This window comes from Thamnophis elegans, chromosome Z (genome assembly GCF_009769535.1).
Source record: "Thamnophis elegans isolate rThaEle1 chromosome Z, rThaEle1.pri, whole genome shotgun sequence".
NCBI lineage: Eukaryota > Metazoa > Chordata > Lepidosauria > Squamata > Colubridae > Thamnophis > Thamnophis elegans.
The window spans coordinates 87816292-87833031 of NC_045558.1; the positions used below are offsets into that span (position 1 = coordinate 87816292).

The window sequence follows — 16740 nt, forward strand, 5'->3', positions numbered from 1 at the left end:
TTGTAGCCAGATTGATTAGTCCAGTGTGGCAAAATTTTATATATATTGACTTTTTTTAGGGGAGACGTAATTATGAATGGTTTATAGATGAGAGCATCTCCTACACAAACTGGCAAGATGGAGAACCACAACAAATGGCGGGGTGTGCATACATGGATATAGATGGAACATGGCGAACTGCCAGTTGCAACACAAAGCTTCAAGGGGCCATCTGCAAGTTGAACACAGGTAATATACCTGTATGACATCTATACAGATGGAGGAGGGAATACTGAAATAAGGACTCTCTTCTCTCATCCTCTGAATCTTAATAAAGGGATCAGGAAAAAATCATTTTGTCATTTGTTTTTAATGACTAAAATCAATGTAAGTACTTGCTAAGTTTCTTCTAACCAAGTATTCTGCTTCAGGACCCCTTTCTTCACACAAGTGGAGTTACAATGGAAGTTGTCCTAAAACAATAGAAGATTCTTCTTGGGTTCCTTTCCGAAACCATTGCTATGCTTTCCACATGGAAGTTATTCTAGGCCAGAAGGAAGCTGTGAAGAAATGCCAGAAAGGTGAATCTTGCTAGAATTAATGGATTCTTGTCTTGTTTGTTTTGGCTATTACTCGTTTGAAGTGTATAATTAAAGCATTGGAGGTCCAAATCCAGTGGCATTATCTTTTCATGAACCCCTCACCCAAAATAAATAGTAAGATGTAAGTGAGGATATGGATAAGGAGCAATCCCCTCTCTTTTACTCTGTCTATTTTTATATAAATGCTATGTGACATTCTTTTATCTTTGGTTTGATATGTGTGCTATTTCTTACTCTTCTTTCTATTTCTTACTCTGCCCATCAAAGACATCTAGCATATTTGGTGATAATTATTTTGTGTCAGACATTTATTTAAGAACATTCTTCCAAAATTCCAATATTTTATTGCATTCTCACCAAAGATAAAAGAATATTCACTTTGATTGCCAGCTCCTCAGACTCGTCTGTATCTTCCCAACATCTCACTAAATATTGAGAAGATATGTGTGAGGTTCTTATTGGGGTTTGATGCGGCTAATGTAAATTTCCAGATGTAATTCCTGCATGGATACTCAAAAGAGTTTTTTTTTATGCTGAATAGAAACTGCCAAATGTTATTGCTTAGTTATTTCTACTAAGTCACAGACTCATTTTAGCCCTGAAATAAGTTTACCATAATTTCTTTCAAAATCTAATAAAACTTTGAAGTCATGCCATTATGTTCTGTTAATATTTTTTCCAAAAATTGATAGATGTCTATTTGCAAATTTCATCTCTTTTTTTCTTTTGTCATATTGAATTGACATAGCATCAAAGAAACCATGAGAATTGTTATTCCACTTTTTTTAGATTATACACATATAAAAAGCGCCTTTCTTGCTCTTAAGGATGGTGTATGTTTTCCTCAATCCTGGGTCCTCTAGCAGCAGCCTTAGAATCTGAGGGTTCTGTGTAGGAATTTAGCTGCTCCTAGCACTGCACTCTTGGACAAAGAGCTCTGATGTTGTTTCTGGGATCTGTTGGAGCCATTCATTAGTTTAAGTTGTAGCACTAGATTTTTCTACCACCACTGCTACCACTTTGGCTTTTACTTTCCAGATTCTGTACAGAATAATAGTTGGAAGGTTCCTTGGAGGTTTTCTAATCAAATCTCTATTCAAACAGCAACAAATGGTTGTCCAAACTCCCCTTCAAAATCTCCAATGTTGGAGCAGTCACAACTTCTGGGGGCAAGGTCTTCCATTGATTAATTGCTCTCAGGAACTTTCTCCTATGTTCTAGGTTGGTTCTCTCCTTGATTAATTTCCATCCCTTGCTTCTTGTCCTGCCCTCAGGTGCTTTGGATAATAGGTTGATCATGTTATTCTGTCATCCCTAGTCCTTCTTTTCATTAAACTAGACATACCCACTTCCTGCAACCGTTCTTCATATGTTTTAGTCTCCAGTTCCCTAATCATCTTTGTTGCTCTTCTCTGCACTTTTTCTAGAGTCTCAACATCTTTTTTATATCCTGGCAACCAAAACTGGATACCCCCCCTATTTTTAATATGTCAATCTTTTCTATTAATTTATAATATACAAGAGCAAATAGTAGGAAAAATATGGGAGCGAAAAGGAAAAGTAGAAAAGTGCAAACCATATTGACTTATTAGTGCCTAGAGAAAAATACTATATCAAAATATTTGTCTTTATACTATCTATCCAAAAGTTTCTTGTAACATAAAATTGAAGCAAAATAGATCTTACATGTCTAAATAGTTTATAACTTTTAAAGTGGATCTCTCAAATCTCCCAAAAATCAATTAGATAAATGTACTAATATCACACATGAAATATTTTTGATGCTGTGGTGGATACCCGGCATGCCTTAAACTTATTTGAATTTATTCAGGGGCTGTTAAGGGTAAACTTGTTATTTGTTGATTTGTTGATTATATCTTGTTGTCAGCCTCTGCTACGCTTGCTTACTATTGGCTACTTACTATTGCTGCTTATTGGCTTGCTTACTATTGGAATTATATTGTACTGGAGGAGTTTTGTTCGCATCGTCTTCTGTGGTGACTGATGTTTGGACTTGGTCAAGGCCAGCTGTCTTGCATACCAACTTGATGAGGCTGTTTGAAGATGCACCCCACATGACACCTCAGGGAGTTGCAGATTGGACACTGGATTGGGGAATTGGGGGGAGGGTGTTGGGTAAATGTTTGATATGTACATGTTCCCGCCTTTCTGGCTCAGATCTTGCTTTCCTTTTTGCTGCTTTCACTTTATATCTAGTAAAAGTACTTTATCTCTATTAAAATGGAGAGTTGAGGTTTTTCTTTCTTGGATATTGAAGGAGGCATGCCTGACACTTGTTACTTTTCCCTTTTGAAACTTGTCAAGCCATCAATGCCAACAAATCTTTCCCCTATAATTATCCCCAAATTCCTAATATTCTTGTTCACTTCCTAAACAACTCCCAACCTTGTTCAGTTTCTGTATAGGCATAAACATCACTCTAACATCACTCTAAGTTCCTTTGTGCTCTAAATGAGGAATGGTTTTGCTGCCCAATGAAAATATATCCTTATCTTAATAAATTAGCTATAATTTAACTATATTTCCTTAAGTCCTAATACAAATTAAAGTTTTATATATTATACTACATCATAACTGGTCGATATAATTTCCTTTATTATATTTTCATTTTGATCATCCTTTTGGAATTGTGCCTATTTTGATGTTCAGATTGTTCATTTTGCCAACATCAGTGGGAATCTTCAAGTCTGCCAGAATTTGATTCAAGTCCTGAATAATAGAAATTATCTCTGTTCCTTGTAGCTTTAAAGTTTCGACGGATATCTCCATTCATAGCAATTTTCCTTTTTTATCAACAATTTATTATAGGCTTAAATGCAATTACATTTTGTAGAAGTTCGATGAATCTCTTTGTCTTCTCCCCATTTCATTTTCTTCAGCCTGTGACTTTCCTAAGAATTTTATCTCTGATACATTAATTTAGAAACTTAATTACAAAACCCCTGATTTTATTTCACTTTGCAAGCCTGGAATTTTGAATTCTTTGGGCATGTACTGTACTATAGTATGCCCTTTTCAGCCAAATGTAGATCGAGGAAGAGATTGTTACAATTTGTTTCTATATAATTTATCATAGTATTGTTCTGTTTTTTCTTTGATCTCTTTAATATAGAGGTTCATTAGCTTTAATATTCAGAATCTGCCAGAGGCATTTTAAGATCCATAATATCTTTCTCAATTATTCTTTATGCTAGTTAGAGGATGTTTTAGTACTTAAAACAATGGCCTGACTACAGGTAGTTCTCAATTTACGACAATTGAGCCAAAGTTTCTGTTGCTAAGTGAGACACTTATTAAATGCTCCATTTTATGACCTTACTTGTCACAGTTGTTAAGTGAATCCCTGCAGTGGTTAAATTAGTAACATAGTTGTTAAATGAATCTGGCTTCCTCATTGATTTTGTTTGTCAGAAGGTCACAAAAGGTGATTATATGACCCCAGGACACTCCAACCATCATAAATATGACTCAGGTGCCAAACATCTGAATTTTGATCACCTGACCCTGGGAAAGCTATAATGCTCATAAGTGTGAAAAATGGTCATAAGTCACTTTTTCAATGCTGTTGTAACTTCAAACGGTCACTAAATGAACTCAGTGAAATATTATAAGTCGAGGACTTATACTTGTCTCAGCTATGTCTTATATCCTCTTTGGTAAAACTTTGAACTTTTTATTAATTATCTTCAGACATTACTTACCTGCTAATTTGTCTTTTACTGAAATAAAGGATTTCTGCCACTCCAGATTCAGATCCTAAATAAATTAATGTAATAAATGCTCGATATTGGGATGATAGGATATCTCTGTGGCAGTAGACAGCAGTTTGTCCTCATCTTCCGCTTTTCAGCTGGAGGACTGCTGTTTATTTGTTTTTGTCTAATTCATGCAAGTTCTGACTCTTTTTGCTTCTTGAGAAGCACCTTTCCTGGACAGTTTGTATTTCTCAGTTACCTTAGAAGGGATAAGCAATTGATAGTAGCTAAAAAGAGCAAGTTAAGGTACAAGAAGGGCATTCAGCACCAGATCTTCCATAGAAGCTCAGCCATACATCCAACTTCAGCTTTATTTATTTATTTTATTTAGGAAATTTATTTGCCACCCATCTCTTATCCAACAATTCTTTTTTAACTCTTTAGCTGCATGAGAGTTTAGGAGAATTTTAGCAAAACTGAAGTACATTAATTCATTACAAATTGTCATATTTATCCACCTGTATTTCTGTAAAACAGATATTAATTATGTGTGTATTTTCTGTAAAGGAAATAAAGTAGGGAGTGTTTTTTTGGAATTTTATCATCCCCATCCTGAAATTATCTTTTGTTGCCAAGCTGCAGCAAGAAACACAAAAGGGAAGATATTAAGAGAAACACAAAGTAATAATAGAAAAGAAATGGAGAAATCTTTTTATTCCTACTTTGTCTCTGTTTTAATCCAAAGCAGGATGCATGAATAATGTGTGGAAACTTTGATGCAGAATTGTATCGTTTTCTAAGCTAAAGCTCCACACCAATACTATCCAACAATATCAAACTGCAGTAAAATAAATTTAAAAATCACAGGCTATAAGGCAGAGATGGCGAACCTTTTTTGGCTCGCATGCCATAAGTGGGGGGAGTGCAGGGGGGTTGTGTGCAGGCGTGCCGCACCCATAATGCAATGTGTGCGGCCCCCAGTGCGCATGCGTACACTACAGGCGCTCCCCCCCCATTTTTTGCATGCTTTTTTTTTGCCCTCCCCAGGCTCCAAAGGCTTTATAGGAGCCTGGAGAGGGCGATAAAAGCCTCCACTGCCCTCCCGGAACCCTCCAGAGGCTACAGGGACTCCGGAGCAGTCAAAACGACCCTCCAAGCAAACCAGAAGTCACTTCCGGTTTCCTCGGAGGGTTGTTTTGAGCGCTCTGAAGGGTTCAGGGAACTTCAGGAGGCTTTCCTGAAGTCTTCGGAGCAGTCAAAACGACCCTCCGAGCAAACCGGAAGTCCGTTCCCGAACTTGCGGAAGTCCGTCCCCTAGGGCGGTTTTTTTGCGCTCCGGAGACTTCAGGGAAGCTCATGAAGCCTCCCGAGGGCCTCCGGAGGGAGGCAGAGGTGGCTCTTTTCGCCCTCCCCAGGCTCCTATAAAGCCTATGGAGCCTGAGGTGGGCGAAAAATGGCTTTAAAAAAGGGCGAACTCAGCTGGCCAGTGCGCGTGCCCTGACAAATGGCTCCGTGTGCCACGTGTGCCATAGGTTTGCCATCACTGCTATAAGGGAACTTGACTCCTGCATCTGTTTTGTACAAATGGGCAGCTTGAAACAAATCAGAAAATTTCTGATTCAGTCAACTAGAAGGTGGAAAACTGTGAGTTCTAGTCTTGTATTAGCCATGAAAGCCAGCTGGATGATTATAGGCAAGTCGCTCTCTCTCAGCCCAATCCACCTCACAGGGTGGTGGTTATGGGAAATATAGGAGGAGTAAAGTATGTCTGCCAATTTGAATTATTTATAAAAATAAGGAAGGTGGGATATGGATGAATGAATAGCATCTATGCAGTTGCTTGGTGGGATGGAGTGGTGGTGAAAATTGAGGAATCATTTCACCCTAATGAGATTTGCCTATCCATCTATGCTATCAGAAGAATAATATTATGGACCCTGCAGTTAAGGAATTCTGGCTGGCAAGGTCCCAGAGAAGGGCCCTTCCTCTGGAATGCTGTGATACTCACCCTTTAGCCTTCTGAAAGGGCCTGAAGACCTGCCAGTGCTAATTGCCCTGGGACCCCAATAAGTCTCTGTTGCTCTCTTCCTTTTCATCTTAACTGTATTTTAAATGTATGGTCTTGATTTGTTTTTTAATGTTTTATATGGTGTTTTTGTTGAATGTATAATACGTTGGCTTTGATGAGATAGGCGGCATATAGGTTTGACATTTAAAAAATAATCAAAATCTGCCGGATGGCGAATATGGCATCCTGACTAAAATCCCTTCCTTTTGTACCTACCGGCTGTGATGCCCAACACTGAAATAAAATAGATAAAGCATTGATTATGATGCTGCCATTTTGTAGATTTTAACACTCCCAGCAGATACCTATGTATGTGAAGTTCTCTTTCTTGTAAACTTCAGTCTTACAGGACGATTGCATAAAATCAAATGCATTTATTCACCAGGATAAATATGCAATATATTTTAGAATTAAAAATAATTGTAAAATATATTGCATATTTATTCTGGTAAATATCCTTCATATGAGGAAAATGTTCCTCATACAGAATTGTACAGAATTGTATAATTTAAGGGCCTCTGAACTATGGCAAAGCTTTTTTCTCACAGGGAAGTGTAAACTCTTCTGTAAATTTTTAGGCTGTTGCATCTCTTTTATTCTCCACAGTTGGAGGTATGGTGCTGTCCATCCTAGATGAGATGGAGAATATCTTTGTTTGGCAACATCTACAAGTTTATGAAAGCCAAGCCAAGGGGGTATGGCTGGGGATGTCCTTTAATCCGAAAGGTAATTCAAGCAGAATTGAGAGACTGCATTACTGTTTAACACTTAGACAACTTTGGTAACTTTGAAATTGATTTGCAGCAATGTAGCAATGCGCTATGCTGGAAAGTCATGGCTCTTTCACTAATCACACAAAGCATGTTTCTCCCTTCTGCACAGGGGGTTCACTTGTTTGGCATGACAGCACAGCTGTAAACTATTCTAACTGGGGACAACATGATACAGGACCAAGCATGATCAGCCCAAATAGCTGCTATTGGATCCAGAGCAGCAATGGTGTTTGGCGTCTGGGCTCTTGTTCAAATGTAACCATGGGAGTCATCTGTAAGACAACTCGAGGTAAGGAAATGAATTAAGTTTGTACAGATAAAATCAGGGTAGGCTTTTAATGATCCTAAATTGAACTACAGAACTGGAGAATGCAAACAGGAGCCGGAAGTTCTCACCCATCCATCTATTTTAGGGCAAGGACAAATCATAACAGACACCATTTTATGATTGGAACGACTGTTTTTATGGGGGGAAAGCAATTTTTTCATGAAGACCTATGGATGAATTTGAGGAGTCAGGGAGAATTTTAAGCAGGAGGCTGATGGATTTAGACAGGAATTATTTGGGTTGCATTGTTCATTTTCCTGTAAACTGTGGTTGCTTTGTGGTAGCCCTGAATTAGAATTGGGTCTTTGATTGGGCCAATTGAAATTGAAATTCTTTAAGAGGTAAAATGACAGTTAAAAGAGAAACCCTTATTAGATGAAGGGAAGACAGTGAGTGGATTGCACATAATCTTTTCTATTCTGCCCAACTAAGCATTGTAAGAAATCCAGAAAGGTTTACATATGTTCACATTTTTTTAAGTTGGGTTAATTAAAGTATTACTCTAGTTTGTTTAATATTATGATGGAGGACAAAAATTAAGGGCTCCACTAGATGTAAATCTACCTACTTGTTGAGTATGTGGCTAAATTGGAGATATATTCTTTGAAATCAAGGCATATTTGATCACAACTCAGGTGATGCTATAGCAGAATATGAGTCATTATGGAATAGCTTGAACAGCATTGGAGAGGTAGGTCAAATGATATTGGGACAGGAAGCTGACATTCTTTATTTCTTTGTCTTTTCCATGGCAGCGAAAGGAAGCTCCATCTCCAAATCAGGTATGCTTTGTCCCTTTATCACTCAGTTCAGTTGCCTAACCCAACACACCTTTTAACACCACTGTAGTAACTGATAGGGTGAGAGTTGATCTAATTATGCTGTAAATACAAGGCCTTCCATATGAGTACCCAAATTATATAAAAAACAGCAGATAAATAAAACTAATAAAAATAAATATATTCTGTATGGCAGGTATTTGAAGCAGGTTGTTCAACTTAATGATTTTCCCTACTTGAATTACATTAGATAAGCATAACAAAGGCAGACAGCATGCCAGAAATAGACCTTCTTTAATTCTTCATCCTGCCTCCTACCTCTTATTTCACCCACTCTATCTCAGATGTGAAAGAAGCAGTGACTTGAGAAGTATAATCAGGATTAGGTAATTTTGAACAGGACTTTACCATTGACTTTACCATTGACTTTACCAAAGAGGATGCTTTGGTAACTCTTCAGATTTTTTGGGGTGGGCAGGGCAATGAGACACATGTGGTTTATAATTTTGCATGGATACTGCCATGGGATTTGTAGTCCCACCATGATTTCTTGTATGTAAAAGGTTTGTAGAGCATCACTTACTAATGAAGAGAAAGTCCCTTAAATTTTATTATTCTTTGAAAAATAATAAAATAATAAAAAGTACTAGAAATAATTGAACAAATTGAATTTAACACATCTATGTATAATTGCAGGTTATGGCTGTTTTGAGTAGTTTGACTAAGTCTATGAGTACACAAAGTATTTAGATGAAAAATACACAGTTTCTGAATGGTTTGGAATCTCCAAATTTCAGTAATTCATCTCTTAGTGTTCATCAAGTTGTTGTTATTGGTCAGTTTTACACAAAAAGTTGTTTTGCTCACTCTTGTTTTGAATACTGTTTAGCTATAAAAATGAATATTTCCTCCTAACCTTTCTCCTTTTACTGCAGCTTTCCTGGAAAATACAAAAACCATTGTTGTAGTCATCCTCTCCACTCTAGCACTCTGTGCACTGGTAGCTGTGGCCTTCTATCTGTATAAGCGCCGGTTGATTTCAGAACGAGGGACATTTGAGAGTGCTCGCTATAGCCGCACCAACGCTAGTCCTAGTGAATCTGCTGAGAAGAACATCCTGGTATCTGATATGGAGATGAATGAACAACAAGACTAATAGTGAATGTGTCAAGTGTGGGAGTTGGGTAGGGATGGTGGGTGGTGGGAGAATGGGATGGGAGTGTCACAAGTACCTGTCATGAACAGTCTCAAAAAGTCTCTCAGGAGAGAACAGAACTGCTGAGTCAACAGCAGAAGAGTTGGAAGGCAGGGCAGTGACCCACTAAAGAGATGTGGAGAAATACTAAAAGGGGCTTTGTAAGAAATCCCAGTTTACCTTTTTCTACTCAGAGAAAAATGATGGTTCATCTCTTGGAAGGAAAATCTCATTTTGTAACCTATAATCTCTAAGTAGCTATACAACTTCTTCACATCTCTTTAGAGACTTAGTATATAAGCATTTTTTTTCTCTCCGATAATAATAGCAAAACAAGTATTTTGTTGTATCTTTTCATCTTGCTCTTCCTACCCTGTCTGTTTCTTTCTCTGATATGTCCTTCCATTACTTCTCAGAGACATGTGAAAGGCCCTTGAATTCTTTTGGTTGAGATCAGATCTTCTATTCCACTGCTGCCCAGGGACTTTTTCTTTTTTAAGCCATGATGCTATCATGAAACCCATTGCCATAGAAAGCCTTTCCTGAAACCATTGAAAGCAGCATCATTGAACTTTCATATTTACGAGTGCCAGCTTCATGACAGAAATATTTACAGCAGTGCTTAAAAGCTGGTGAATCTCTTTAAAGGTTCAATATTTCTACATAATATTTTGACTCATCTGTTTATTGGTTTCTCTTTATCTAGTTTTAGGACATGTGGAGAACAGATCATGGTTTAGGTCATATTTATGTATAAATATTGAAAGGATTCGCAAACTTTAAAGCACCAGTGTAGATGTACTTATTAAATTTATGGATGGCAAATAAATTTAATAAATAAAATAATAAATGACTGCTTTGGAATGGCAAATATAAGAATGTTGAAATGTTTTGGCAATTAGAATATTTTATACAATACTGCATAAAAATGGCCAGAGTATTGTGTAATTACTATTCATTGATTAAAAAAACCCTTGTAATTAAGAATATGCAGAAGGTGTGGTGTTCAGATCTTTATATCTTTGAGAGAAGAATAATCAGAACGAGAAAGTTATACTGCAGGATTACATTTTCCCAGATGAAATAATGTTTGAGCACTTAAATAAATGCCAGTAGGCAAAGCAGTAATTATCCTATGTAATAACACAAATGGGAAACAATAATGCATATTGTATAAAACCTGATTCAGCAGAAAGATATCATCCAGATTTTGGAACCCAGATGTGCTCAGAATCTGAGTTTCATCACAATCACAAAATGACCAGCACAACACAAACTTTTGTGTGTGAGGGAGATATCTGTATGCATGCATATAGGAGCATAGTTTGTATTATGATATTTGGATTCCCTTCTCAATATTTTATTTATCCTCCTACTTTGGGCAGCCATGTTTCAGGAACAGAAAGCTGGTCTGTGAATTGACATTCCATTCCACATGAGTTTAATCATTTGAAAAAAGTAAATCCTTTATTTTTATTTAAGAATAGCATATAGGCTGCTGGGCAACTTAAGGTTTGGATACCAGATGCTAAGAACCAATGAAAAAATACTGTACCTGCTTAGAATAGTGGCTTTTTATTATAATAATTATAATTTACAGAAATAAAGAATAAAAGGAGCCTCATTTAAAACAGGGACCCTGTGAGAGCCATTCTATTTTACGTTTTCATTTTTAATTAAATATTTCTGAGTGGTAACTGTGACAATGAAGTGGGGATAAATATTTTTACAACTTAGATACTTAAGGAATTTATTGTATATGAAAACAGATTTTTCACTTAAGCTGGATATTAAGTGTTTGTAGAAAAGCTATACCTATGACATTTGCCAAACACATTCCACACCAACAATAGTAAGGGAAGTTTCAAAAGCAAATCTAACTTTCCCGTTTTCCTTTCTTTTCCCTTCATAACTGCCTGTTTAATGGGCAACTTTTTGATTTGTGTCTATATATTTTTATCTGGCTCTCTTGCTCAATATTTTTCTCCTCAGGGATAATTTAAATCATGATAGAGCATTTAGATGTTTCAAAGTCTGTCGTAGGATGGGCAAGTTGCCTTTGAGCATGTGCAATGTTTTTTCATGTCACTGATGAGACACACTGATGAGACAAAGAAGCAGTCCCCCTGCATCTTAATAATGCTACAGCAGAGGTCAAGATTTATAGCATTGGGCACAAAAGATATGCCATTTACTGATGAAGTAGAATCACTTTGCATAATATTTAGGACAGGATTTCTGTGCAAATAGCTTGTGGAAACTGACCATGTGTGTTCACTGAAATGGGTATTTTTTAATAAGAAGCACAGGTTCCTTCCCCAGGAACCGCTGACATGCTTGTTCAGTTTTGTTTAATGGGAATTGTCTTGAAAGCATATCTTGTGCCAAGCAGGCCAGCTAACATGTGTTCAAGGAGTAAGTGCAATAGCAGAGCTGAAAGGATGGGGAAGCTTTTCAAGATTAGCCTCTTCATTCTCCCAGCTATTCAAGCTGCTGCTATTTCCCCAATTTCTCTATCCATAATGACTATACTGTAGCCATTATGTTTCTTATAGTCTTGCTTATTATTTGCTTTCAGAGTAAATCAAGTGTAACTAAAAATTATTAATTCCATAAAGGAGGGAGAAGTATCCTGCCATTAATGGAAGGTTTTAAATATACTGGAAAATGTTTCAGATTAAATATTTCTTGTTTGTTTTTAATAATGTGAAAAGGTGCTAAAAAAACTGGCATATTTTAAAAAAGATCGCTATAGCTTTTTAAAAAAAATAAGTATTTTGAATAAAGCTTACTTTCCCATCATTTTCAGCAAAATGTTTTTTTTCCCCCATGTTTTCAACAGTTACAAAGAATCGAAAAAGTCTTACCCTTGTGATTTATTTATTCTCTCAGGATGTATTACAATGCTGATCTTTGCTTTGATACATATTGGGAAGATTCTATTTTTTATGATCTAAATAAGCATTGTTAATTTTTTCTTTGTAATGAAACTCAAGTTAGAATTCAAAATCATGAGATAGATAGTCCTTTTGTGTTATGGAATGCATGAAGCATAACAACTTTTTAAAAATCAGTATTATTTAATTCTGGCCTTAGCCAAACTTAACAATTTATCCCAATTTAATTGCAAACATCTATAATAGTATGCAACATTGCTCCTTTTGAATTATAAAGGTAGCTAATTAAGTCAAAATATAGTATATAGAGAAATGAAATAAAGGGAAATATACTAGAAATAGAGAACTAAAAATAGTCTCTAAAATTGATTCACAAATTATTCATATGATCTCTCTTTAGGACAATAGTTAGAATAATTAACACGAGGGCACCAACTCTAAAGCAAGATGAAAATCAGAATGCCAATGAAGCTTTAGATTAATATCTATGAAATATGCTTACTTAGTCTTAGATACGTTTATTTAAATTGCTCCTTTTCATGGATGCAGTTGCAAAGGTTTTGATAGTTACTATCTTATATAAGCAAAGATTAATTAAAAAGAATTTAAGGAATTGGTATTCAGCACAGCTTTAAAAGGTTGCATCTGGCTTGATCACCGAAGCATTCACTGTTTATGCAGTGAAACAAAGAAATGAAGTTTCTCTGACAGGATTCATGCATCTGTAACCAATATGGTTACCAATCTGTAATTAATGTGGTATGTTTGAACTACAAAAGTACTTTAAGAGCTATCAGTATTCTTGGATTCCCTCCTGTGGACACAGGGACTCTTCAAAAATACTTCGTGCATTTATAACTTATGTTCCTCGAGTTGCAATTTATGCCAATGTAACTTTCAAAAGCTATCTCTAGGTTTAGAAGCATAAGTTCTTCAAATATAGCTTATTTTGGCAGCATGGAAATAATGGCAGGGTCTAAGGGCTCCAACTGAGGCAAAATATCTGGGCTACAGTTGTTGGTATTGTTATAACATTAAATGGTCATGAACTTATGGGCATGTGCTGTACTAAGCATGGAAATGAAATAGTCTTCACCAAGGGGAAAAAAAATCACCAGAAGATGTACAGCAAAATAAAATAGGTGAGGTTTAAAGAAAACTCTGTGTTTATCTCAAGATATTTACATCAAAGAGAATTTACATCAAAAACTGTTAAATACTAGATTTAGATGGAAATACCTATTGGATTTTCATCCTTTTCCTAAAAGGGTGATAGTATAAGAGTGGTATTATATAACTAAGCAAACTATCTAATCTGCAAAAGGGTAAGGTGGTGATTGGAAAGAGAACAAAATATTGTGTATTTTATTAGATTCTTGTGCCATGCAAATCATAGGCAAGATGTTCATACAACAGTACATCAATTCGTTTACATCTATGTCTCACGGATTGTTTTATAAGATGGGGCATACAACTTTATTTAATATACAGATGATTATGGATCTTCAAGAAGCCTCTGATCCATAGCAAAGTTATGCAGATTGGCTTCTAAAGAAAAGGTAGAAAAAACCGATACCTAGCATCCAGAAGATTGTTAAAAGTACCCAGAAACAAAACTGTAGCCATTGTTGATTGAGTACCAGTTGCTGGCTAGTCAGCAGGAGATATTTACACTTTTCAAATTGCTGTTAATAACCCATGGTATTGAAAAAAATGTTAGTAATACAACTTAAGACAAGAACCGAACCACACAAACAACCCTAGACCCTTAGAAGGCTTTAAATTTAAAAAAGGTGACACTGAATATGAATGGTGCACATATTCATTTTGGCCTGGTGTTATCAACGGGTGAAAGTGGAAGGGTGTAGAGGAGAGTTCTGTCAGATTTCTAAAGGGAATTTACTTCTTCAGATCCTGCTTGACAGTTCTTAGCCACTGTTGGCAGAATTGGTTGGATCTGCAGTAAATAAAATAAAATAAATACATTTTAGATTCTTTTGCCTCATAAAACAGCAAAAATGTTAAACTTACTGAATACTGCTGTTGAAGAACGCAGCAAAGTTCTAAACAATGTAATAAATTTAGCTTAATTCTAAGCAGTGATATAGTGAATTAAAATGAACTGAATAGGCCAAGTAAAAGTATTTAGTTTCACTGTAACAAACTGGGACCATCCAAAAATAGTGTCAGAATCACTATTGCATTTGAATTTATTTATACTTGCAAAGGCCTCAATTAGCTAGAATTGCTTAATATAAGTATGAAAATATGTAGTTTGTGATATTTACCATATAAAAAATAAGGAATAAATGACAATTCAGAAAAAGTAGACTGACCATTAATTAAAAAATAATATGCATTAGTATTAACAAAATCTTCCTAAATTAGTAATAAAATTGCGTTTATGCATTCATGAACATTTACCATTTCATTATTAGTACTGTATATACTCGAGTATAAGCCTAGTTTTTCAGCCCACTTTTTGGGCTGAAAAAAGCCGCCTCGGCTTATACTCGAGTCAGTGAAAATTTTGCCCAAAATGGAGGAGAAAAGGGGGCGGGGACATGCCGCTGGGTGACACTCATGAATGGCCCAGTGCCCTGTGAGTTTCCCCTCCCTCTGTGTCAGTTTGCCCCGCAGCGCGCACCGCACCATCCCCCCTCCTCACGTTCTAATGTAATGCAGGGCTGTCTTACGATTCCCCTTCCTCCCCCTCCTGCCGCTCTGCAACAATGTCCCACCTCCTCCTTGTTATGGCAAGCAGCCACATAGCGATGTCCCACCTCCTCTGGTACAGTGATCCAATGATAGGAATCACTGTGCCGTGTGTCATAGGAGGCGGGACATCGCTCCCGCGGCTGCACGGGACATCATCATCACAGCGGGACATCAGCATCATGAGGTGAGTGAAGTATTTCATTGAATACACCGCTATTTTACTGTTTTTCTTTGAAATAAATATTCAAAAACATTATTGGTATCTATTTTTATTTTTGAAATTTACCGGTAGCTGCTGCATTTCCCACCCTAGGCTTATACTCGAGTCAATAACTTTCCAGTTTTTGTGGTAAAATTAGGTGCCTCGGCTTATATTCGGGTCGGCCTATACTCGAGTATATACGGTAGTTAAACTAAAATAACCTGGAATCCCAAAATATCAACTAGAATAATATACTGTACTTGTGACATGGCATATACTATACATATATGAATTTCACACATTCAAATTAATTTGTCAAAGTCAAGAGAATATTACAAGCATTCAATCTCAGAATATATTGGGTATTTTTCTGAAATGTCATATACTAAAAGATGCTTGTCTTGCCAGATACATAGTACATTTCTCCAGATAACTGTTTATTTTATTTATTATCTTCAAGGAGATTATAAAAATAAGTTTATGTCAGATGTTGACCATATAAAAACTAATGAACTATAGTGTCTCCTTGCTAGAAAATAGATACTGAAATTCTGCAAATAGCACAATGCATTTTAGTGATTTATGGATTTATACCAGAAAACTCTTTATATTAATATGTGCTCCCAATTTACTATAGGTAGTAATCATTATATATATGTTATAGGATCCAATCTGGCTCATCACTGGAAGCAGAGGTTACACACAACTAGGCATAATATAAATACTATGTGTAGAAACCCAAAACACACATTCTGGTAGAGAGAAGTTCCCTGAGGATTGGCGCTAGCATGAGTTCAAGAACTCAGAAGACTAAACTTCTGGTCTCAGTGACCAATGCAGATTGGATCCTGCAACATTATTCTGGGAAACCTATATTTGTCTTAATTCACGATATAGATATTGTCATTGCAGAGCAATGATTCTAAAAACTAGAAAAAACTGTAATATCTTGCATGAATTGAAATCTAGGGAATCAGATGTTATTTTCTTCCTAATATCTTTATAGTAAGATTGCCATTTTAAACATAGTAGCATCCATATAAACATAAGGAATACAAGAGGACTATTAGATTTGCAGCGAACACCAAGCTGGCAAGTATAGCCAAACACCCCAGAAAATAGGCTCAAGATCCAGGAGGATCTTGACAGAGTTCCACATTGGACCCTACCTAAAAAAAATATGAATTCAATGGTAAGAAAAGCAAGATTTTACACTTGGATAAGAAAAAAACAAAGATTTAAGTATATCGCATTTCCCTGAAAATAAGTTATAGCCTGATTTTTAAGCGTGCCTAATTATAAGCCCTATCCCCCAAAAACAAGTCCCATTGAAGGAGGTGGGCATACATGAGCTGATGATGTCCGGAAGCAGCCACAGCCGGCACAGTGCAGGTTAGTTGATTCCCTGTTCAAACAGCAGGCAGAAGCAGGGGGAGGCAAGCCATATAGGCCACAGGAAAAGTGAGTCAGTGGGCCAGAGTGG

General features: G+C 36.4%; 2 protein-coding genes across 2 annotated transcripts in view; one reads left to right on the forward strand and one right to left on the reverse strand.

Annotated features, from left to right (window-relative positions):
- The window catches only part of MRC2 (mannose receptor C type 2), an 89719-nt gene extending 77538 nt beyond the window's left edge, over nt 1-12181 (forward strand). Inside the window, exons 25-30 of the mRNA XM_032237791.1 lie at nt 60-228; nt 411-560; nt 6972-7091; nt 7248-7427; nt 8222-8248; nt 9181-12181. Coding sequence (XP_032093682.1) covers nt 60-228; nt 411-560; nt 6972-7091; nt 7248-7427; nt 8222-8248; nt 9181-9401 — 867 coding nt within the window. The 3' untranslated portion in view covers nt 9402-12181. The remainder of the gene's footprint in view (nt 1-59; nt 229-410; nt 561-6971; nt 7092-7247; nt 7428-8221; nt 8249-9180) is intronic.
- Nucleotides 12182-13775: 1594 nt separating this feature from the next.
- Nucleotides 13776-16740, reverse strand: part of MARCHF10 (membrane associated ring-CH-type finger 10) — a 44058-nt gene continuing 41093 nt past the window's right edge. The window contains 1 exon segment of the mRNA XM_032237988.1: nt 13776-14294. Within this exon segment, the coding sequence (XP_032093879.1) occupies nt 14266-14294 (29 nt within the window). The 3' untranslated portion in view covers nt 13776-14265.